At 45.4% G+C, this 24,534-nt stretch overlaps 1 protein-coding gene across 1 annotated transcript in view; it reads right to left on the minus strand.

The window, feature by feature from the left end:
* Nucleotides 1–24,534, minus strand: part of Ebf2 (EBF transcription factor 2) — a 177,237-nt gene that overhangs the window by 142,715 nt on the left and 9,988 nt on the right. Inside the window, exon 6 of the mRNA XM_027927015.2 lies at nt 23,078–23,146. Within this exon, the coding sequence (XP_027782816.1) occupies nt 23,078–23,146 (69 nt within the window). The remainder of the gene's footprint in view (nt 1–23,077; nt 23,147–24,534) is intronic.

The following is a 24,534-nucleotide window of genomic DNA, read 5'->3' on the forward strand; positions in this document are numbered from 1 at the left end:
TGTCTAGAATAGCCCAATAATAGCCGGGGCAGTGAGGTATGGAAACGCCGGAGTGTTTTAAAGTAGAGGTTGGACAAGTTCAGCAGAGGGGAGAGGACAGAACTGTTTTCCAGGGAAACACCCCACTCAGACATTTAGCCCCTGGCTTCACTTCATGAACCTCACATGAATATCTAAGGAGATTGCCGACAGCCCCAGCCAAGAGGGAAAACATGCATTTAAAGGACAAGGAGAGAAGCCAGAACATGGATCATCATCATTTCACTGGACTCCTTCCACCTCCGATACTGTTGGCTGGGACTCCTATTAAGAAGGAACAGAGAAAAATGGAGGAGAGATACTGCCTAGCCAGGAAGAGAAGAAACTTTGCTTTTATAAATAAACTTGTCACCGAGATAGGCCACACATCAGAAAGAAAAGTAAGTGGTGGGGGGGACCCAAAAGGAAAAGGAGCCTGAGGTCATGGAGCCCCTCTGTCTCCTAAGAAGGCTGGTACCAAAGGGAAGGGGAAACGGAATATTAGCATTGTCTGGCCGTGGCATTTTTCCCCCTTCTCCTAATATAACTTTGTGAATATGTTTAAGAGAGTGCCTGCTGTTATTGGTCTAATGAGCTAACTCTGAAATCTGAGCTAAAGACAGCTCCCTAGTGGCTGCTCACTGTTCCACAGACCGAAAGGAAACTCCTTTCAGGGGCCCATCAGGGCGAACCACTGCTGACAGCTTGGAACGGCACAACACACAGATTTATTTCACAGACAGCCACAGACAGGAATTTAGCACCCTGGGCTGGCCTCCTGCTTAGTGGAGAAGGTGTTAAAATGCAACCATGCAGAGCTCTCCCTTGAACAAAACCCAGTAGCGACTAATCAAGCGGTCACCCATTCCCCGCAGAAAATACCCAGCGACGTGCAGCTGAGCGCCCGCCGAGAAGGAGCACGATTCTGACAGCTGCTGCCGGGGCCGCCGAGCTGCAGCTTGAGAGCTGCCTCTGAAAGCTCTAAATATTTTGCATGACCTTTCAACTTACAAATTAATTGATTTATAAACAACGGCAAATGTTATTTATTTATTTATGACATCTTGGGATGCCTTCCCCGGATTCGAGGGCACAGCGCCACAGAGAACGTCCCTGGTGCCTGTGGAGATGGGAGACGCAGGGGGTGGCTCTTCCTGTCCCTCCACACCCAGGCATAGACCAAAGTGGGCATGGAGGTGCAGCTATTTACCTGCCCACCCTGAGAAAGTCCATAAACATAGTACCATCTGCAAAATAAAAGGAGCACGCAAATATTGTTTTGCGTGTGTGCATTGCACACGTGTGTAGGTAAGCGTGTACTGACATACGTGTACCTATAAATCTCTAAGGGAGCGTCTCCTTTACGTCCGTAGCAAAAGTTAATAATTCCCTCCTCTGCTCTGGACTCTAGGCGAGCGCTCAACAGTTGATCAGCTTAGCTCTTTACGGATGCAGGCAACCTGCACTCATCAGAGCAATTGAAATTGCAGTGCGGTAACTCAGGGTTGTTCCCAGGGAAATTGCATACAGTTGGTAATATTGTTGCTATCGATTACACTGCTGATCTGCTTCTCATTCTCACAGGCCATGGCTTCTTAGGTTTAGCTGGCCTTTAGGAGATGACCAGCATGGTCCAGTAGAGAGGAGAAAGGAAGGGAGGAGGAAGAAGAGGATAAGAACCCATTTCCTTTCATATTCTCTGTGCGGAGAACAGGCTTTCCTTCCATTGTCTTAAATTCTACTTTCAATGGCCTTAACTGCTGTCCTCACCTCCTGTATCCCCAGTAAATAGGTCTCTTCAGACCACTGATCTTCTTCCAGCCTTAACTCTTGAAGTTCGATCATCTCAGTTACCAATCACCAGCCACCCGCCCGGCCAGTGCTGGACCCGCTGCGGCCAACCCGAAGGCAGACACTTCCCTAAAGGACACTCAGCTCCCCGCAGGTCCTTGATAATTGGATACTAAGTACACACGGAGGGTGCCCTCCACTAAAAGGACCCTGAGCAGAACCAAGTCCACATACACCGCCACCGCTCAGGGGCGGGCTCCCGGGTGGAATTCTCCAGGTGCCAGCCGTCGAAAGAGAAAATAACATTTATTTGGATTTTTTTTTTTTTTTTAGGCAACACTTTATCCTATTTCTGCAACACAGGCACAGCCAGAAGCATCAGACGTCAATAATAAACAGATGCCTGGGCAAGCCCCCTCTCAGAAGTCGCCCCTCTGGGGGTTCACCTTATCGCCCCTCACTGTGGGAACCTCACAATGGAAGCCTGAAAGAGCAGAAGCCCCAGAAAACAGAGGCGAGGAAAGAGACTTCATCACCCCAGGAAGCCAGGTCCGCGCTCCCATTCCAAGTCAGAGAAGAAAAACTCGGGCCCTGTTTATTTTTCTACTTCTTCCACATCTCTGCAAGCATATCATTTTCCTAGAGGTCTGGGGTCACCGATTCTGGTTAAAGGAATGAAGGGGGAGTTGCCCTTGAAGTTAAAAGTGGGAGGGGTGGGGCTGGGGAGGGGGAGTCACAGGTAGGAGAGATCTCCCATGTAAACATGTGTGCTCAAGATCACACCATACCTACCCGTGTGGGGAACATAATGTATGTGCAACATAATTTATATGAGAATAAGGTTTGCAGGAATCCAATTCCAAAAATCACAATAAAAAATAGCTTGAAACAACTCAAGAAATTTGTCTTAACCCTAAATTAAAAATCACCACAGTGATGCCAGCTGCCTACCCCACTTGTCTCTGTCACTCTCGATCCTTCCTGGAGTGGCATCTCATGTACCACAAGGCCCTTCCATTCCCACTGAGTTTGCTTCCCAGGTGAAATCTATTAAGATGAAGAGTGCACGAGGCACGACAGGAAGGTTAGGCTGTGAACAATTCCACCAATCGTCAGAGTGGCCATTTTTATTCTGGACTCACATATGTGTGCTCATCCTGAGACACTCTCCACGTTTCAAACAGGTGGTACAGGTGAGGCACACAGACGTGAGAAAATGTCACCCCCATTCCCCCCGCTCACCGCCTGTGCGGTGTGCGCTCAAAGCCCCCCACCCCTCAGGCACAGTCCTCCCCGGCCAGCCCCTCATAGTCATTCATTACACAACATTCGTGGACACTGTGCCCTAACACAGGTTAGGCATTATTCTCAGTGCCAAGGATAAACCAATAAACAGGAAGACAAAAATCTCCCCCCTCCAGTAACTCAGTAGTGGGAGTCGGGAAGGAGAAGGCAGGCCATCGAGGATCGAGTGAAACATACAATGTCCTTGCTGGAGAGCAGTGTCACCAGGGAAACTGAGTCCGGGGTGGGGGGAGGAAGTGTGGGGTGGGGGTGGGGTGTGCCATGGTGGAACTCGAAGGCCCAGTTAAAAAGCTAACGGGGGCTGGGGTTGTAGCTCAGTGATAGAGTGCTTGCTTGCTTGTTTAGCACGCGTGAGGCACTGGGCTCAATCCTCAGCACCACATCTTTAAAAAACGGATAAGTAAAATAAAGGTATTGTGTCCATCTGCAACTAAAATATATTAAAAAAAAATAAAGTTTATGGGCATTCACCCATGAGTGGGCTCCATGCTGGTCCCTATACCCCAATCGCAGCCAGCAGCAGAAGAGCTGTAATTGTCCCCAGATCAGGCCTTGGCACGCCCTCTTCTGCTGCTGCTTTCACTAACCTTGCCCTAGGGAGCCCCTGCTGTCCTACCCCAGAGGGTGACATTGCTTTCAGCAATATTTGCAGCGTCTACTCTCTTTCAAGCACAAGGAGAGAAACTTCAAGAGAGTGTGGAGGCGGCCACCTATTGTCATGTGGCTCTCATAGTCTGTCTTTTCCCTCCAACCAGCGACTCCCTCTCCTTCCCTTCTCTATGTGGACACCTTCAGCGTGTCCCCAGTCAGCACTTGGGATTCCTCACTTCAGACTCCCACAAATAGTGAACCAATGTGCTCAGGTTAGGACAATTCAGATTCCCTGGTTTTTCCGAGCCACACTCCCTGGAAGAACATTTCCGCTCACTATTAAAAAATCAAGACAAGACTCAGCAAGATGACGCTGTACAATCTTGTACCACAGGTAAAAGGAAACCTTGTCGATATGAAATCAGACAGTGTAAAATTCTCTCCCCGAGGAATCTGGCATTATTACATCCCCTATCAATCACAGCATTGTGTCTCCAACAACTGTATCAGATACAGCATTCAGGTATTGCTGTGTTGTCCTACCAACCCGGCAGTCTCTTTCCTTCAAACCATGGGGTTAGACGTCAAAGACAAGAACAGGCCCACTCAATTCTAAACTCTTCCAAAAGATTTCAAAGCCTTCCATTGTTTCCAACAATTACCAACTTTCAAAATTCCAGGACTTCAGTACTGGATTGAAATGGAATTGCACCCATTCATTTATGGAGGACCTATTCACACACACTTGAGAAAACTACAAATTTGGCATCGGCCTATGTGGGGAAACACTACCTACATGTTATAATATATAATGGAATAATAACGTTATTGAATGGCACATACTTTAGACTTTAACTTATTGAAGATTAGCTCCCGTTATGGACATTCCGTTTAATGATAAGGGGACAATTCTTTCCAGTCCGTGTTATGAGTCACCCATACATAGCACTGGGCATGGTTCCAGCATCCAGGATATGATAAATGGAACTGCCTATGGGTCCAAGAAAGTCTCTGCCCTCTGACTTGATTTTCTTTCTTTTATTCCTGTCTTCCTTCCTTCTTTCTTTCTTTCTTTTTTCTTGGAGAGACATTTGTTTTTTTTTTTTTTCTTCCATACTTTCAATGTGGACAGAAACTGCATTAAACTTAAGCTTAAATAGAGATTCTGCCTGAATTTTGAAATTGCCTTTACTTTATCCCCTAGCCTAATTAGGAAGAAAAAAAAATATCTCTTTCCCTCTCTCTCTCTCTCTCTCTCTCTCTCTCTCTCTCTCTCTCTCTCTTTCTGTATGTCAGACACACTGAAAAGTTGATTTGAAGGCTTCAATTTCCCCCAACATTTCCCTTTGTCCTTGCCACTGATAACCCAAAGCAAGGGACGGGAGGACCTTGCTCGGCCCCTGCATAGGAAAAGCTCCCAGTACATCCACCTTATGCACCTTGTTTATAATCCTCTGTAAATTTGCCCAAAAGTCATGAACTACATAATACTAATTCTTATAGGTTGACATATTTCCCTGATCTTTCACGAGCCACATGGGAAACAGTTTTCTCCTGATCTGAATGAAGAAGAAAAACAGTGATCCTAATCAACCATTTGCCCTTAGTGGCTTCCCTAAACAAATCTGGGAAAGCGCTTAAAGGCTTGGGAATAACCATGACCCTGCTTGATGCACTGTAATAACCCTACCTAATTATACTGATATAAAAACTAATTGGAAAGATAGCAAATGTCAGGGTAAGATGCAAATCGTAGGGTGTTAATTGCTGAACAGGTGCTGGAGTAGAATTAAATGAGCATTCTGATTAAAAGAGTAGAGGAAACAAATGTGGACCCCCAACACAAACTTGGCCATGTGACTTCTTAAGCAGTTCATTCCACCAGGAAAAGGTCATGGCGCTGTGACCTCTGTTTTGTGATGGGTGGGCCAAGAAAATAATAGTGACCATCAGAAGAAAAAACAACCTAGCAACAACATCAACATGACTTCCAGAACTAATTGCTAAGTTTGAGCCTCGGAGACTTGCAGGGTGTCTTAAGAGTTCTGAAAAACACAGATAAGCCTGGATAGCATCAAGAATGCATAAATGCTCACCTCTCCCAACCACGAAACTGTGCCCTTCCACCTTTAACCAGAGGTTCTCACATCCCCCACCCACACAGCACAACCACAGTGCCAAGTGCTACAAGGTGTTCACTCCATGTTTGGGGATTGATTGAGCAGTCGATTAATTAACTGAATCAATTGTGTCACAGGCCTTCGATAACTTGGGACAGTATAACCGCAGTGGAGTCAGGGAGGGGGACATGGGAAGTAAATCCGAGGCTTTAGCTGCTAAAAGCCAGGCATTTTTATTGCAGATTGTATTTATGGATGCTTTAGCAATCCAAACTTGAAACTACAAATAGAAAGGAGATCACCTCCTTAGCCTGGTTTTGCAGGGAAGAGTGAATCTTCACAAGATCCTCGTGAGCTGGTCAAGCTGTGGGCTGTCACTAAATCTCCTGACACATGGCAAAGCCTCAACCCATGAAGCCTGAACCCTCAAGAGAGGAGAGACCCCTAGGGCGTGGCTGTCGTGGATGCTGGGCAAGGGTAGTCAGCAGCTCCCCAGCTCTGAATGACAGCGCCCCTTTCCTGCATTACAATGCCCTCCAGGCCTCTGCCACCTCAAGACAACCTCTTCTCCAGCCCCCCTGGACCCCAACATCAGAAGATATGCTCTGTCGGCGGTTCTAATATTTTTCCCACACACCACCTCAAATAACCTAGAAGAGAATTCTTCCATTTCCAGGTTGGATGTGACAGCTCTTGTTCTTCTTCTCCTCAGGGTTTTCCGGTCTTTGAGATTCAAACCTAAACCAACTCTTAAGTGCGGAGAGAGGGAGGCACCCAGTTTTGCTCAGTCTAGATGTTCTCCCTCCACCCCACCCCACCTCATTCACTGGGCTGGCTCCCCGTGGGGCCTCTTCACCCAGTGTCTACCAACTGCACACCATTCAGCTTCTTATGTGGTTTTAGTGACCTAGACCAAAAGGATCAGGCAACAGATAGCAGGAGACTTCGTTCTCCTAACTCAGATCTATGTCTACGAAAGTTCGAGCACAGAGCTGAGCAGTCTGCATTCCTTTGCTCATTCACTCATCCCTTCCTTCTTTGTATTCAACTCATTTGGCCTCTGTTTATGTTGAGCAAAAGAAAATCATACAGGTTTCAACTCAGAATCCTATCTCAAATGCAAAGAAAAAAGGCACCCAAATGCTTTAAGGGGGACATGGGGCTACAGGAGATTCCAACTTGTCTGTTTACGCTTTTGTGAGGATGCTGAGAATAATAATAAAACAGGGTGGGAAGGGGGAAATTTTTTGCCCCAGCATGGAAATGGGTGAGCAGAACCTCCTCCATCTTTTCTTTTTCTTTGATCTTATGAAAAGCTCCCTCTCCCTTTAAGGAACAAAAATAAACTGTCTCTTGAGTAATAAAGTCAAGACACTTGCCAGTAAAAATTGGTTAAGGTCATCACTTCTGAAGGTCAAAAGAGTTTTAGACAAGATGTCGTGTGGAATCACCATTCAGCACATTTAGTTAAATGGTTAAAAATAATAAAAAGTAATGACAGTAGTGGAGTTACTTTAAAAAAAAAAAAGGCACAGAAGTCAGAGAGAAAATGAGAGAACCAGATGTGTGGAAGGAATGCTGGGAAATGCTTGAGGAAAGATTTCTCCCACCCCAAGCCAAAGCTTCCCCAAGGATCTTCTGAGACTCGCTGTCAGAATCTGATGCCAACACAACATCGTATATCTTGTCTGTGCTTTGCTGTGGGGTTTTCTTATTTATTTATTTTATATTAACAAGGAAGACACAAGAGGGAAAACCTTCTTTAAAGGAGGACGATTCGAGCTGACCCCAAAGCACGTACTTCCCAGGGCCCTTTCCATCCACCTTGTGTTAAGATCCACAAGACACCCGAAGTTGCCCCGTTCCTGTACCGGGGCACTCTTCGGAGGCCAGCCTCACTCTGGGTTCCTCTAAAAATGACACCTTTGATTTAAGGGAGGAGAAGACACCATGGTCTCCCCAGGTTCTGGGGGATGACCATCGCTCTATAAAAGAGAACATGAACAGGCCAGAGCCAGGGACTGTCACCAGATGCAAATGAGCTGTCCTGGGAGGCCTCTGTGGCTCCAAAAACAAACTCAGAAGCCACACCAGGTGCCTGGCCTGGGTGGCAGGTCGTGGCACACCCTTTCCCAGGGCCAAGTGGGCAGCCAGGCCTGGTCCTTTTTATGAGCCGTTTGCTTTCACAGGGCCGCAGCTCACCCCCGGAACCAAAAAGTCTCCTGTGCCAAGGGAGGCTTGAAACCTCCAGTGTGGCCACGGCAAGATTCGAGTTCCAAGGACTGCTCATTGCCAGTGACAATTAGAACAATCTGAAAATGTTTCTCCCAGAAAAACACACTCTTTTTTGTTGTAACAGGGGTGGAAACGCCAGCCAATCTCTCTTGGCACCCAGTGCTGTAAGAAGTGGTTTCCCTGTGCCACCTCTCGACAAAAAACGCCCTCAATGAGCATCCTCCAAGGACTGGCTCTGAAAAGGGGTTTCGCGTATCAGGTTAATGCATGCACTTGGCACGGCCCAACTTTCGCACCGAGCCTCTGGGGTACGGGGTGATAAGAGCCAGGTTCTGTTTGTTAACGATAAGGCAATTATTTCTTGGGTACTTCATAGAGGGGAAAAAAAAAATCTTACAGCAAAGATTCAAACAAGGATCCCTAGGGAGACAACGGAACTCGTAGGTTGGAAAAGTTTTGTTTTGTTGTGTTTTTTTTTTTTTTCCTTCATAGGAGCAAACACATGGGCTGCTGAGAGGAACAGAACAGAGCTCGCTAAGTTACCCACAACACACTGTGAGCTGCTCCCAGGCCTGTCCTTCTCAACTTGGGGAGGGGAAGTGGGCAGCAAGAGGGAGGAGAGGCGGAAAGACAACCCATACACAATGAGAGGAAAAGGAAAGAAGAGAGTAAAGACAGAGGGAGAGAGGGAGGCAAGAAAGAGAAGAAGTGGGGGGTAGGAGAGGGCACATGTGCCCCCAGTCGCACTTCCTGTGTGCCCAAAGATGAAGCCGTCTATGACCCTGGATGGGTAAACATTGTATCTTATTTTTGCTGACTTCTAGACAAAATGTAATATTTTTTTCCATTTTTTTCTTTTAAAATTTTATTTATATTAAGATATTGAGGATAATCAAAAATTGTATATATTTACAGTGTATACATGTTTTGACATCATATTCCTTATGAAATGGTTTCCTTCCATCTTAAATGTAAATAAGCCACTACAGTGTTACAGAGACACAGCATTCACTGAGCCATCGATGGGTTTGCGGCCAAAAAAAAAGTATGAACCCCCAAACTCTGGGAAAGTAAGTGGCATCCTGTCCCTTTGCAGGCACATAATAGCATGGGTTAGGTGTGCATGAGTTTCCTCGGAAAGGAGGGCCTCTCAGGGACTCCCAGGGTGTGGGCTCCTGCCCCTAGGGCATGGCTTCCTAACTTCCCTGGATCTCCAAGGAGCAACAAGTTTAGGGAGCTTTCAGGAAGTATTTTTCAAGGTCATCACTTCGTATTAACAGCTGGGGTGTCGTTCTAGAGCTTTGGGGGTCAGGTCCAGCATGACAATTTTGCTCACTGGGTTCTCACTGAGCGTGTAAAAGTCAAGGAGAGAGAGGAATATAGATAAATGGATGGATGGATAGATAGATAGATAGGAAAGAAGGAAAGAAAAAAGAAAGAGAGGGAGGGAAAAGAAAGGAGGGAGGGAGAGAGGAAAGATAAAGAAAAGAAAAAGCTAGGCCCAGAGAAGTGTGTCTCTGAGTCTCGTTTTCAGGTTCCTTTAAGGAGGAAAAACAAAAGAATGTTGAAGAGACCAAGGTATTGCACAGAATGAATCTCAATCAAAAAAAAAAAAAAAAAAGTCTTCCTTCACTCTCCCCAGGATTACACCATGGAGTCCCAATTCCATGGAGCCACAAATCCTGTTCTCAGGGTGAACCAGCGCCTCCGGGACCATCACCCCTGTGACCTGCAGGGTGATCTGCAGGTTCTGGCCCTTTACAGATGAGGTGGGGAGCTGTGCCCTCGGCAGCGCCTGCCCCGGGTCCCAGCCCCACGGGTCTGCCTGGTGTGACTGCTGGAGATCACACACCAGCTCACTGACAGCGCCTTCTCCACGGTCTCCAGGTGCTTGGGCTTACTATGGTGTCCAGGCTCTGGTTTAGAAGTTCCCAGGCCAAAACCGTCTCGGTCCTCATGAGGCAGGGAAACCCTTTACTTTACTTGGGGTTTCTTTTAACACTGGAGCCAGCTGGACACCTTGAGAATGGGCATCATCCCCAAAGCCACCTGCTTCAACATGGCTCAAGACGTGGGGCGAGAGGTGCTGCTCTGAGGGTGGCACCAATTTTTTAAAAGTTGGAGCACCTTCTCACCTATGAAAGGGAATATTTTAAGGCAGGGCAGGGTTCCCCAACAGGTCCTTATTCGCCCACAGTTATACCTTCCCTACAGAAAGGAACATTCCCACCTACAGGAAAGGATCAGAGCTCAGAGGACAGGGTAGACCTGTGGGTAGGCAGATGCCAGCCATCAGGAGAGTGCTGGTCAGGCAGACAGTGGGAAAGATGGGAAGAAGATACACTCCGACCAAAACCACGCAGTCTTTCCTCAACGTCTACTTCATTTGCTCCCCAGCTCAGTGATGGGAGTTAGACAACTGCTTTAAAAACTTCAAAGCCACCATAAAAATAGGAAATTATTGCTTCCTGTGATGACCAAATATTAAACACAGTGCACACCTAATGACTCTATCCCTCCCCAGGGAAGAGGCTTTATGAACAATAAAGTCCCAGCAGACTTCCACTGTTTGGGTTTGGAGGTCTCATTATGGGCTCACTGATCCAGTGCAATTTACAAGCCCAATGGACGCTACTCGAGGTGAAAAGCACCAACCTGGAGTTCTAAAGGGAACACCTACAGCGAAGCCGGCTTTTCATTCCTTGTCCGGGAATGGACGGCAGAAAGGAGGAGTCAGAGGAAGGCATCCGGGTGCAAGTTGCTGAAGCAAATGTTTCTAAGTGTCCCGAGTGGGAACTGAGGTTAGACCTTGCACCAGAAATGCAAGGCAATGGGGAGAAAGCCAGGAAGACCCTAAAACAGAGGGCAGGAAGCAACAGGGAAGAGGAATGAAGGAGAAAGAGGAGGAGGAGGAGGAGGAGGAGGGAAATTTAAAAGCCTGCAATCCATCCCTTTGTCTACGTGGATTAAATCTACCTGACATCAAATACTCCTAGTTAGATTTTGGTGGTTGCTGTTAGGTCACTGAACTATGCAGGTCTGTGTCTAATGGGTGGCTGCCCTTCCCCCTGTGGCTCCACATCTGGATGATAACACGTGCTGGCCACTCGTTTACATGGGCAAGCAGCAAGTGGGCTGCCGGCCTGAGGTCCAAGTCAAGCCTGGCTCTTGTTCAAACATCAGCCACAACCAAGCAGGGAGAGTGGAGCTTCTCCTGCACCTTTAACTCTGTGCCATTTATCACTCGAGCCTAAACAATCCCACATGTTGGGAGCACTGAAGAAGGAGACTTCGGGGACACCGAACAAAGGCTTTTAGGGAGGTCAGAATGCGAGAGAGCTGGACATAGACAGGGGACACTAAGCAAAAGCATTCCAGGGGAGGTGACAAGTCCATAAAGCAGGGTCTAGACGGAGCTTGAGACCAAGGCACCGAGAGGTGACAAACCAGGAGGGAAGAGACGGAGCCTGGGGGCGCGGAGGGGGGTCTGGAAGGAGAAACTGACAAGGGGAAGATGCCCGGGACTCCCGTCTGCTTTCTGCTTGCCTATTGGCCTTTTAAATGGATCTCTAAGTGCGAATCAACCTCAGTGTGGACCAGAGGCAAAGAGGTGAGCCCCACAAAGGCTCGCCAACAGGAAGAATCCTAGCACACGACTCTGGGGCCAGCCAGGGTCTTGAACCACTCCTGCCCCTCCGGTGGGGTGGGCCAGGTGTGACTTTCTGTTCTTCCAAGAATAAACGGGATCAGATAGGGTTGTCAGATCAAGTACAGGAATGCCCTGTTCACTCTGAATTTCAAATATATAAAGAATCATTTCTCAGCCTAAGTCTATCTCTGACATTGCCTGGAACAGACTAATACGGAAAAATGATGGTTTATTTATTTAACTGGGATATACTTACACTAAAAAAGTGTCAGGGGCTGAAGATACAGCTCAGTTGGCAGAGTGTTTGCCTCTCATGCACAAGGCCCTGGGTTCAATCCCCAGCACCACCGAAAAAAAACAACAAAAAAAAGAGTGTCATATTTATTTGATATTAAAATAAATGGGCAAATTGAATTTTTATTTGCTGAATCTGACCACTCTAGATTTTATGAGAGGGGGAAAAATGAATGAATGAGAGAATGGTAGAGGTTCTGATGCCAGATTATCATCATCGTATTGCAACAAGAATAGTCCCCTCGATTCCTCAGCCTGCCTGTCCTCAGTCGACAGTGTCCTATGCATTCTTATTTCTTCTGAAGTAACAAAATGCCTTTTACACAGAAGAAACAGGCTTCACCCAAAAGTACTGACGCTAGTGAAATAAAACGCCAGCAGCCTGACCCCTGGCACACGTTTGGAGGCTGAAGAGTCCTCCGAACCCTGAGTCCAGTTGGAGTCTTGGTGACTCGGCCACAGCATGTACAGGAGCCTCACTGTTCTGTGCCTCTGCTGTGGGGACCACCTCGGGTTTTGTCCTGGGAGCCTGAGACCTGGTCTCTGATCCCAGTTGAGAGTGTGAATTGCTACCCGGTCTCTGAAATAGCTGATCTCCAACTGGGTTTTGTCCTCTGAAATGTGGGATGATGGTCCTTGTACGTAGCTAACATGAGTTGTGGGCACAGCTTTAAGGTCATCAGGAAAGCGCCCTGCATGATCACACACAAAAAGCTTACCACCTGCCTTCACAGAGAGCCTCTCGGGCTTCATGGGAGGGACTGGCATTCCGAGGTACCGTGGCCCTCTGGGTAGCAGCATACAGATGTACAGTGCCAAAGCCCTACGCTCATCAACATCTTATGAGTTATCTTTTAAGAAAGCTCTGGTTTCTCATGGGTCTTAAAATCCCTCCATTCCTCCATCATATCAGTGGGATTATGAATTTCTTCCTTATTTCTTTCTCAAAACCTCTTGTTAATGGAAGCAGCTACAGCATTTCTCACCAGCTCTGGCTCCCTGGTGGTCTTGAGGGGACCAGGATAGTTTTCCTTTAGTGGAAATGGTGGGTTTAGAACAAAAACTGAAGGTCAAACATTTAACGGCCTGGCCCAGAGGCTGAAATTCTGACTCCTCCTGGACTCGGGTCGGCTGCCCAACAGGCCTTGAGTCTCCTGTCACTCAACTACTTTCCCTTCTGATGAAATTCCTTCCAATGGCAACTCTAGGTCAATGTGAAGAACACAGCAAGAAAGAGTAATTCTTGCAAGATTTTGATCAACAAACAATCTTTCAAGTCCTGGTGGGTTGAGTCCTAAATCTGCAAGTCATGTGGGTAACTCCTTCTCACCTCCTTGGGATATGCGTCTCATTTCCCAACCATTTGGCCTATTTGTCTCTTGGCTGGGTCAAAAATAAACCAAAAAGAACTGATTCAGCCCCATTACCCAAGTCAAAAAAAAATTATATATATATATATCAGAAAGTTCTGGAAGGTCCTCCTTAGGTTAATCTATAATCTTTCCCAAGCTCCAGGGCTTTTTTTGTTTCCCCAGAGCCAGATAGACACGTTTGGGAAGAGACTCAAATGTGTGTCTCTTCTGTGACAAATGCGTCTCTTCTTTGTGGCACAGCACAATTTCAGACCTTGGTTCTTCTCTTCACCTTGACTCATCCACAGCCTGAGAAATCTGCTGTTTGATCACATCACACAGTTTTATAAGGAAGAAGCTGAACACCAGAGCAGACTGTTATCTGTTCTGAGTGCTCCTACATCCAGGGGGCCCTTTGAGTTTCCCTGGAAATTGATGCGGGCAACTTAGACAAGCACTTGGAATGAAAGGGCTGGATATGGGGAACCCAGTTTGGTCTCTCTGCCTCCGGTCTTTTCCCCTTTTTCTGGAGAATTATTTACCAATGGTTTGGATGCTGGCTTCAGAGTTTCTGCTTTCTCACAGACATCCAGGCTACTAAAAAATTCACGGATTGCCAGATGGCATAACAGCAGCTCTTTGCAAAGGATCTGAGCCTCCGAGGGAACAAAGGGGACACAGACTCGTGGCGACAAGTGGCAACATCAGCAAACCTCAGAGAGGGTGGTGGTGCCTGGGGAGAAAGGGAAGTAGGGGTGTGGAGAGGTGAGAAAATGACCTTTCACCTCCAGAGACTGAAACGGGGGTAGTTAGCAGGGAAAACGAACTTTCTAATAATAGATTCCTCACCTCCATTCCCTTTTCCAATCCATCCTCAAAGTTACCCTTCCCAAATGTCGGCCTGAGAGTGAAACTGCACTACACAACAGCCTTTCTGTCTTCCACTGCCAATAAAATAATGTCAAAGTATGTTTGCCTGGGCATAGGAAGACCCCCAAAATCTGATCCCAAATAATCTTTCCAAGCTCTCCTACCTCTTCACACTCGTCCATGCACCTCTAAACTGAGGGCAGGTTTAGGGAAATCCTTTCCTTTGCACTTGCCTTTCCCTGCACACATTCCTCCTAGGATGCCCTTCGGCCCAGCTGCGCAACCAAGCTCCACCCATCACACCACCCACCTCTGCCAGGGTGGATGTCACCGCCACCCTTGGGATCTTCCAGAGCTCTCGTCTCTGCCTCTCATAGCACTCTGTGCATTGCACACCGCACCACGATGTGTCTGCACCTAAGAGCTTCACGTGTGGTCAATCTGATCGTCCCTCAGAGCACCTTGCAGAGTCCATGACGTCACAGGTCCTCCGTGAACATTTCCTAAACAAATAAGGGTTCATTCTGCTTCACAACCCTAGATATCTGTTCTTGGCACCGTTTTTTTTTTTTTTTTTTTCTTTTTAACCTATCTGCCCCTGGAGGCAAGATTGCTAAGCAGCTGTCAAATACAAACACTTACAGGAAAATTCCTATATGTCTTGGCAGAGGACTCAGTCACCCAAACTCTCTGATGCTTGGCAGTCTGAGATTAATCTGCCAACTAATATTCACAGAGTGCCTATAATATCCACGCCATTGTATAGACATCGTGGGAGATGCAGGGATAATAATTGCTATCGCTTTTTTAAAAGCATTTTTTTCTGTTATGCACCATGTCGGCAACTTACATATGTTAATGTATTTCAATCCAACCACTCAAGGGGAAAGGCAGTATTCTTAACACCATCGCCTAGCTCATCAGTATTGGAGTCAAATTTTAAATGACATATGGTGTCTGGTATCTAAGAATTATAATGTCGCTGGGAATGTAAAGCAAACACAAATGGTAAAAAGATAATAATATCCATACATCCAAATAGGAGCGAGTATATGTGATAAATGTTAAACGAAGATACTTTGGCCACAAGAATTGATATCTGTGACGAGGCAGAACCCTAACCTGGGTCTGGAAAAAAAGAATAGGATTTACCTCGGCAGAGGGTTTGTTGTGGGTATCCCAGGTAGAAATGGAAAGTACAAAGTGAGAGGAGAGCAGATACTAGAGATTGATGTAATGGTCCAGGGCATTTGCAGAGGGAAAAAAAAAAATGGTGGACCTAGAATATTGGAGCCTGTCTACCAGCCACCCACCCTCAGAGCACGTTTCAGTTGGCAGTGATATTTATCTGCGTGGTTATTTAAGCTGTAGGCTCCAAGACAGTAGGGACAACGCTCTTATATTCCCTGATGTATTCACTGCCAGGAATTCATAAATACTCACTTAATAACTGAACGAACAAGCAATGACTGAGGGAAGGAGAGAGAGCCTGAACCCAGGTGTAGGCTGTTAAGCTAGTGAGCACCAACCTCCGAGCTCCGCAAGTCTAGGGAGACGGGTCACCAACAACAAGCATAATCCTTAAAATTATTCCAGGACCTGGGGTGCAGCTCAGCGGTAGAGCGCTTGCCTAGCAAGCACAAGGCCTGGGTTCCAGCCCGGCACCCCGCCCCCCCCAAAAAAACACTAACTCAGCTGCAGAAATGAGCACAAACTTTGCAACACCACCTAGTTAATCATGAGGACATCCCTTCCTCAAAGGAAAGTGTGTTTCCTATTTCTCCTTGCCTCGGGCTGTCATCCAGTACAGGACTTTTTTAGTAAGAAAATCTAAACCCTCCCTGAGGGAATGGAATTTTCACTAAAAACAAAAACAAAAAAACAAACAAAAACCCAGGGCCAGGCTTTCTCAGTTTTTTTACAGAACACTGGGTTCTACCCATCTTGGAGATGGGTACGGAGCCTGGGCAGAAGAGGCACAGGTAGTAATGGCGTCTACAGATTATTGATCAGCAAGGATGACAATTAGTATGCCTGACACCCAAACCCAGCCCCACAGCTAGAATCAGAGAGACTAAAGCTGGAAGGTGACATAAAGGTCACCTATCAATCCAAGGAACTTCATTTTACAGACAGGGAAACTGAGGCTCAGACTTCTGTAACATTAGACAGCTACTGATATTCCACCAAACCTGTCACACAGTTGAATGGGACTTACTCAGTTTCAGAGTGAAGTGACACTCCAGAGCCGGCAATATACACCGTATCCTGAAAAACAGATCCCCTCTCCACTGACCCCACCAAGAGTTTTTTTCAAACAGGGAATTAAACCAGGAGGGTTTTACCACTGAGCTATACCCCCAAATCTTTTTTTAATAATTATTATGTTATGTTGAGACAGGATCTCACTAAGTTGTTTAGAGACTCACTAAGTTTCTGAGGCTGGCCTCAAACTTGTGATCCTCCTGCCTCTGCCTCCTGAATCACTGAGAGTATAGGCATGTACCACCAAGCCCTGCCCACCAGAGGTTCTTACATACCATGCTTGGCCAGGCCTTTCCACGTTCAAGAATTCTGAATTCTAAAAAGTTTTTCCCTTTGTCATAACAACATCTTTCTCTCTGTAACATCTACCCATTGACTAAATTCCAATTTCACTACTGAAATTGGCTAAGTGACCTGGGCTGAGTTACAGTTACCTAATTCCTTAACACTATTTTTTCCCCTCCCGATAAAATTGGGATTTTGATCAACCACTGAAGAGTAATTAAGAAGGCTATTTAATTAGCACAATTGCTAAGCACAATGCCCGGCACACAACAGGTGCCAATTAAATATTAGATAAATGTTTATTATTGGAGGAAGGTCACACTACCAATATATCTGGCTTGCCATACCTGAGAAAAAGGAGGGAGTGGTCACAGCCTGAGAACTGGCTCATGGCCTAGGACGCAGGAACATGCTGGGCTTTGCAGACCCCTACCTAGGGCTCAGTTCCAACTAGAACTACCTAGAACTCAGTATCCAAATCCGTCTCTGTGATGAAAGGAACAATGGGATTAAAGAAGAGTCTATTCTACAAATCAAGAATAGACCAATAAGAAATTCTCTTAGTAAATTAACAAAAAGAAAAACTCCAAGTGCCCAGGACCGATGCAAACTCCTGGAGCTTTACTCCCCCAGTTATTTTCTAAAAGTTCTCATCCCACAAATAGCACTTGACTGGGGTTCAGTGATAACTCAAGAAAGAGGAACCACGCATGTGCTTTCAAGAAACAAGGAAATCTGTGAAGCACAGAGAGGTAGGAAAAGACCATGCCAAGTGGCAGGGAAGGGCCCAGAGAAGACAGGAGCACAGCTGAGAGCAGCCAGCAAAGGTGTCCACCAAGACGGCGGCAGGGGAAAACATTAAAAAAAAAAAAAAAAAAGTCATACCCATTAGGATGGCTACTATCAAAAAATCAATTACAAAAAATAACAAATCTGGGTGATGATATAGAGAAACTGGAACTCTGATTTGCGTCTTTGTTGGTAGGAATGTAAAATGCTGCAAACCACTTCGGAAAAGAGTAAGGTGGTTCCTCAAAAAGTTGAGAATAGAATTATCACATGATCCAGCTATTCTATTCCCAGGTAGCTCCCCAAAAGAATAAAAAATAGGGACTCAAAAACATATTTATACACCTATTTTCAGAGTAGCATCATTTCCAATACCAATAGGTCAAAACAACCTCAATGTCCATCACTGGATAAATGCATAAAAAAAAAAAAATGTGGTCTAAACAGACAATGAAATAGTATCTCAGCCTTAAACAGGAAGGAAATTCTGACACATGCTACAACTTGGAAACACTTTGAGGATATTATGCTCAGTGAAATAAGCCAGTCACAAAAGGACAGAGTATATGATGCCACTTAACATGTGATTCAGAGACAGAATGGCAGATGCCAGGGGCTGTGGGAAGGAGGTAATTCGGAGTTGCTTAATGGGCAGTAGTTTCCATTTTGCAAGATAAAGAGTTCTATGAATGAATGGTAGTAACCAAGGCACAACAATGTGAATATAACTTAACATGAAACTTAAAAATAAGTAAGATGGTAAAATGATGTTATGCATATTTACTAGAATTTTTAAAAATTAACGATTAAAGGAAGGAATAGTCAGGAAAAGTTATAGGCAATTAAACTCCAGATATTTTTGAGAAAACCTTTTGAACAAGGATCACTCTGTTGTTCATTTGGCTTCTTGCAAAAGAAAATAAGCAAAACACATCAACACTAAATATGGTTCTCCCAGGAAAAGAAATCAGAAATATATGAGACAAACGTCCCAAGACAAAGACTGGGGTACTTAGCATGTGAGAAACAGATTGGGCCTGCCCACTTTATGGAAAATGCCCTACCAGGATTCCCATGGGCAGGGGCATCCCGCAAAGATCCAAGAGGAAATCTTGCCTTCTGTACCATCTGACTTTTATGGGGCTTTTGGAAGGACAGAATAATAGTGACCCTTCTTCTTCTCTCATGCCAGAGACTCCTTAAAATCCCCTTTCTATCTGGGTATGGAACCACCATTTGACCCAGCTATCCCTCTCCTCAGTCTATACCCAAAAGACTTAAAAATGGCATACTGGGACACAGCCACATCAATGTTTATAGCACCACAATTCACAATAGCTAAACTGTGGAACCAACCTAGATGCCCTTCAGTGGGTGAATGGATTAAAAAAATGTGGCATATATACACAATGGAATTTTACTCAGCAATAAAAGAGAATAAAATCATGGCACTTGCAGGTAAATGATGGCGTTGGAGAAGATAATGTCAAGTGAAGTTAGCCAGTCCCCAAAACACAAATGCTGAATGTTTTCTCTGATATAAGGAGACTGACTCATAGTGGGGTAGGGAGGGGGAGCAAGGGAGGAATAGATGAATTCTAGATAGGGCAGAGGGGTGGGAGGGAAAGGGAGGGGACAGGGGATCAGCAAGGATGGTGGAATATAGTAGACATCGTTATCCAAAGTACATGTATAAAGACACAAATTGCTGTCAACATACTTTATATACAACCAGAGATATGAAAAATTGTGCTGTATACGTGTAATAAGAATTATAATGCATTCCATTGTCATTTATTTTTTTTAAAAATCAATAAAAAATTATCAAAAAAAAAATCCCCTTTCTATGAACCACCAGGTTATCCTGAGAACCAGAAACCCAATGGACATTCAGAAGAAGCAACCCAACAGAGAAGAGAGTCTGCAGAAAGCTCAGGTGCTGGGGTACAGCTCAGGGGTAGAGTGCTTGCCTAGCATGTATGAGGCCCTGAGTTCAATCCCCAGCATTGCAATAAAGTAAAACTAAAATAAAAAAAGTTGTACATGAATAAAGTTCAGCCCATGACAACTTGAGTTCAAGCTCCCCTCTGAAACCAGAGTGGAAATCAGTGTGAGCCTTTTCATTTCCATTCACCTCACAGGTCTAATAGACAAGATTAGGCAGAAGACCATGCAAGGTTTTGTTGGTTTTTCTGTTTGTTTCATCACAATCTGCCTTGCATTTTTTTCCTAGATAGGAACTTTTGATTTTTTTTTCCCAAAAAATTAACAAGCCCTACCTGTGCCCACTTCCCACAGTTTCACATAGAAGGGGGCTACTGCTGGGGACTGTGGATTGCTGCCGGGCTCTGTCATGGCCTGGCCTATTGCAGAGGGATGGATTTGCCCAAGAGACAAAAGCATGCAATCAGGCAAGGTGTCATTTAGCAGGAGGAAAATAAAAACACTCCAAGTTTGGGGCTAGGTCTTGGGACATGAAGAACTCTGTCTCTGAAGGTCAGTCCCCTATAGTAAACATCAATGGTTGTCAACCAAGGTGCCACAAGGTGGTAAAAGCTATCTTTAATGTTTCATGCAGCCTATTGGAACCTGGATACCTGCAGAGACATGGTCATACAGGTTCCTTGAAAAGTCATGTGACTATGTTGAAACTGAGGTCTCTCACGAGGCTGTGGCCATGCCGGTTTTGTCATTCTGATCAAATTCTGACTGGCCATCGATAATGTCAATGACATACCTGAGATGAGATTTTCCCCCCTCCCATTTTGTTATATGTCTTTAATTAATTTTTTAAAAAGGGAATTATATCTCATTAACATTCATCCATTGCAGTCTGAAAGGCAAAATCTTGCAAGACCCTACGTTCACGAAGGCAGAAATAAAAGGATCCTTAGGGGTGAAAAGTTTGGGAAGCACCCCTGAGTCTCCCCTCCTCCTCCACAGACATGCACAATTCCAAGGGAATAGACGGGCTTCCCTTGAGCCAGAATGGAGCAAGCCTGTTAAGTGAGGAGACTCGAAGAGAGACGGTGTAAATTAACTGCATCTGGTGAGGTGGGGTGAGAAGGGGGAGGAGATAATTAGTTGACATTATAGGAACGAGGGCAAAGAAGAGCGTTCTATATTTACTCAGAGGAAATCTGAAATAGACTACTTTGCACCCATTTGGTGCTCCGTGAGGGATCGTGTGGCAGATGTTGAACCCAGGGACCAGAAGAACAGATCAGCCAAACCCCTGGGTGATGGAGGCGTCCCTCCCACAAACAGAAACCTGACTTCCTGCCCCTTTGCTTCTGAAAATGAAGGCGAGAAGGCGAAGGCATGCCAAAGAGACATCCGGGAGCAGTGAGACAAGGCTGTGGTCAGGGAACAATATCTCCACACAAAAGCCTGACAATAAGGAAGGTGAACAAATGTGTGGTTTATAATAAAATGAGTTCTCTTAAAATTCAATCCTGGCCAGTTTATGGTACCCCTTGGTAGGTACGTTCCACATGTAGACGGGTAACATTTCGGAAGTAACACATATTTCCAGTGATGCAGAGGCATCACTGGGTAGTTTTATTGTACATAGAACAGTAAAAAATAAATGCCACAGTCACATAAAACTCCAGAACACAGCCAAGATACAGTTTCCACCTTGTTGGATGAATTGAAGGCATTCCAGCACACACTATAAAAGCACCTACTATGAAATCTTTTCTCTCCATAGACGCAAAGAACCGCTTTCTTGGGTGCGTGTAACATGTGTATCGCCTCAGAGGAAAACATAAGCATGTCCGGCTGTCTCCATGGACGCAGGTGACATGTAGTTCTTTAAAGACCTGCTGCTCAGTACAGATCATTAGGCTGTGTGCTCGGAAGATGTAAGGTGCGGGCTAGCACTTACAGGTTTGCAAACACTTCTAAAACTGGTTTATGGGGTGTTTATTATAAGAAAAGATGTAACAGTCATGAGGTTAGGGCACCGTCTTGAAAGAGGTGCCAGAGGGAGTGGGGAAGACTAGATGAAGAGCCACAAGCTCACTCTACATGCTGGAAAGGAAAGGGCCAGCCTCCAGCAGCCCTCCAGCTCCCCCGGAGGATCCCAAGGACATCCCGGGAAGTAGAAAACGATGCAATGTGCTATCAGCAGATCCAACTCATCAGGCAGGACAGGGAGCGAGGAGGAGGCTGTGGCCATGGAGGGTCACGAGCCCAGCAGTAAACACAGCTGTGTTCTCGTGTCAGCTCTGCTCCACCAGCTGTGCTGCTGCGGGCAAGTCGTGCCACCACTCTTGGACTCAGTTTTTTCAACTATAAAGTAAAAGACGAATGACCCCAAACAGTCCTTATAAGTCTGTATACTTAAGCTTGTCTGCACTTCCAGAAATACTCAAGGAAACCCCAGTCGGCTCCATCAAATGGCAAAAGCTCCATACATATCCGACAGTTTCTATTTGCCTATTGTCCTCTTTCAGGCATCAGCGACCACTGCAAAGCTGCCATTGAGATTTTGGTCACCTCCCAGCAGCACCCCTGGGCCTGTCACTACATACACTGCTGCAGAACAGAGATGCTGAGGGTTTTGTCCAAGGTCAGAAGCTAGGACAGGACCAGAATCCCGGCTTCCTCAATTCCTACAGCTATGCTATACTTTCCACGAAGAAACCAAGCTGGCTTTCTGGGAAGAACGCCAGAGGTTCCATTCTCCCAACTGAGAATTCATTGGAATATTGGAATAACAACTTTGGAGACTGTGGTCTCTCCAATCCATTTCAGGACCTGGCTAGAAACATGAAAACCCAGAGAAAGAAGCAATGGGGAATTATTCCGTTTTTTAACGAAAGAGAAAAAATTAGGGGTGGGAATATGGGGTTTCTTAAAAATTACATGATTGCTGGAAGTTAATTTGGTATTTTTTTTTTTTCGTTGGTTTGTGAGTTCTGTTTCCAATCACAAAAACAGACAGCTGAGGATGCCTAAATCACATCTCAGTGAATTTGCATCTTGTCCCAAAGAATCTTTCCCACTCCGATATATCAGAGACCCCAGAACGTGGTCCTCTGTGGTGGAAGAGAATCTTCCTCAGTGCAAGAGAGAACTTGTCATAAGCCCCTACACTGAAGTCTAAATGCCTGGGCTTCAAGCTCCACGGTCACTAAGCATGGAAAAGGATGCCACTTAACATGGGGTGCACTGCCTCTTCTAGAAAACAGACAGAGGCCATACCCTGCCAGTACAGATGGTAGCCTGTCCCCTCCTTTACCATATACACTCCTTGTTAGGCTGAAGTCATTGCACCTGGAAAAGAATCCGGCGGAGATTTAGAGATGTGCGTTCTAAAAGGAAGGTCAAGACTCCTTCCGGAGGAAGCCAACCAGCAAGAGGACACCCTTGCTATTGTACCAACTAAATGCCTTGGAGAGAACATGAACACAGCCTTCCAGGACAGCACAAGTGGTCGGTACTCAGGGTCGAGACTCGTGAAGGAAAGAAACCAAATATGATCTACAAGTCCGGTGTTCCCCTACCTGTCGATGATGACAGGGTCTGAAGGAGTCTCGTTTCGGTTTCCACAGCTTTTCTTTTCACAACATCGACTGTAGATGGGGAGGAAAGCAAGAGAGTAAAAGAATCTTGTTATATATTTTAAAAAATAGTTCATTGAGCATACAAAGGTGAGAATGTTCACAAAAAAATGAACGTGTCCAAGGTGACCATGTTTTATTTAAAAGAAAGAAAGGAAAAACTTGAACCTGGACCTGAAGCCAAAAACATATTCAAAATACAATCATTCACAGATTCTCACTCTGGGACTTACGAGCTGGCTAATCCGCCACAAATCACAACTTTCCCAAGAGCTGTATTTGTAACTGAACCACGGATGGTTGGATTTTAAGTTCTCCAAGGTCTCTTCCAGGCTGGTGTTCAATGATTTTATGATTGCATATATTAGTTCTTTTTTATCCCAATAAATATTTGGAGAAAGCAGAAGAAAAATGTATTAAATAAACCACAAGCAGGGCTGGGGATTAGCTCAGAAGTAGAGCACTTGCCTAGCATATTTGAGACCCTAAGTTTGGTTTCCAGTATCACACACCCACCAAAAAAATAGACCATGAGTTGCTGTTTGGATGATCATAAATCTTACTGATATAACACCTTTCTCTGGAGAAGTTGGTGTGCTTTGTGAACAATTTATTCATTCATTCATTTCCATCATTTCCCAAAGACAAAGGAAGAAGAGCAGAACTCTGGTGGACATTTCTACATTAGAAGAAATGAGGCAGGGAGCCGGGGTACAGTCTCTCCAATAATTTTTACCAGAACAGAAATGGAACTTGACCAGATGTCAGTCCCATCCTAAAAATGATTTCCCAACACTTCCCCCTTGCAAAGTGCTGGGGACCTGGGTGATCCATCAATATTGAGAGAGGAAGACAGAAGAGGATCCCCTAAACCAGTTAGAACAGAAGAAAGAATCCAAAAGGACCTGAGAGAGAGCAAAATTCTCCAATCCAAAGTATCTGCTCAAAATACAGAGACAAATCTGAGAAAGGAATGAACGCCACACTGCCCACCTGCAACTATAGCTTATTAGGGCCTCAGACCTTAGAATACCTACTGGCTCATTTCAGATGCATTATCCACTATCAACTGTAGTTGATTTAGGGTGGAACCTCAATGTGGCTTACAAGAAAACCATGGTCACCCAAATCAGGTGGAGAATACGTCTAAAATTAACAATAACCCAGGTACCCATGACTGCTGCCTTTCCCAGGCTGGATCCTCTGTAGCTTAGGGTTGTGTAGTGCTGTAGAAAAATTGCTGACCAGGGAATCAGGGCTCTGGCATCTAACTCCTCACTAACCAGTTGCATGAATTTAGTCAGATCTCTAATCCCTCTGAGCTTATGAAGAAAGAAAATGAAAATGTTGGATTAGGTTATCTCTAGAGTCCCTTCTAGCTTTACATGTAGGAGGCTATG

Source organism: Marmota flaviventris, chromosome 3, assembly GCF_047511675.1.
Source record: "Marmota flaviventris isolate mMarFla1 chromosome 3, mMarFla1.hap1, whole genome shotgun sequence".
Taxonomy (NCBI): Eukaryota; Metazoa; Chordata; class Mammalia; order Rodentia; family Sciuridae; genus Marmota; species Marmota flaviventris.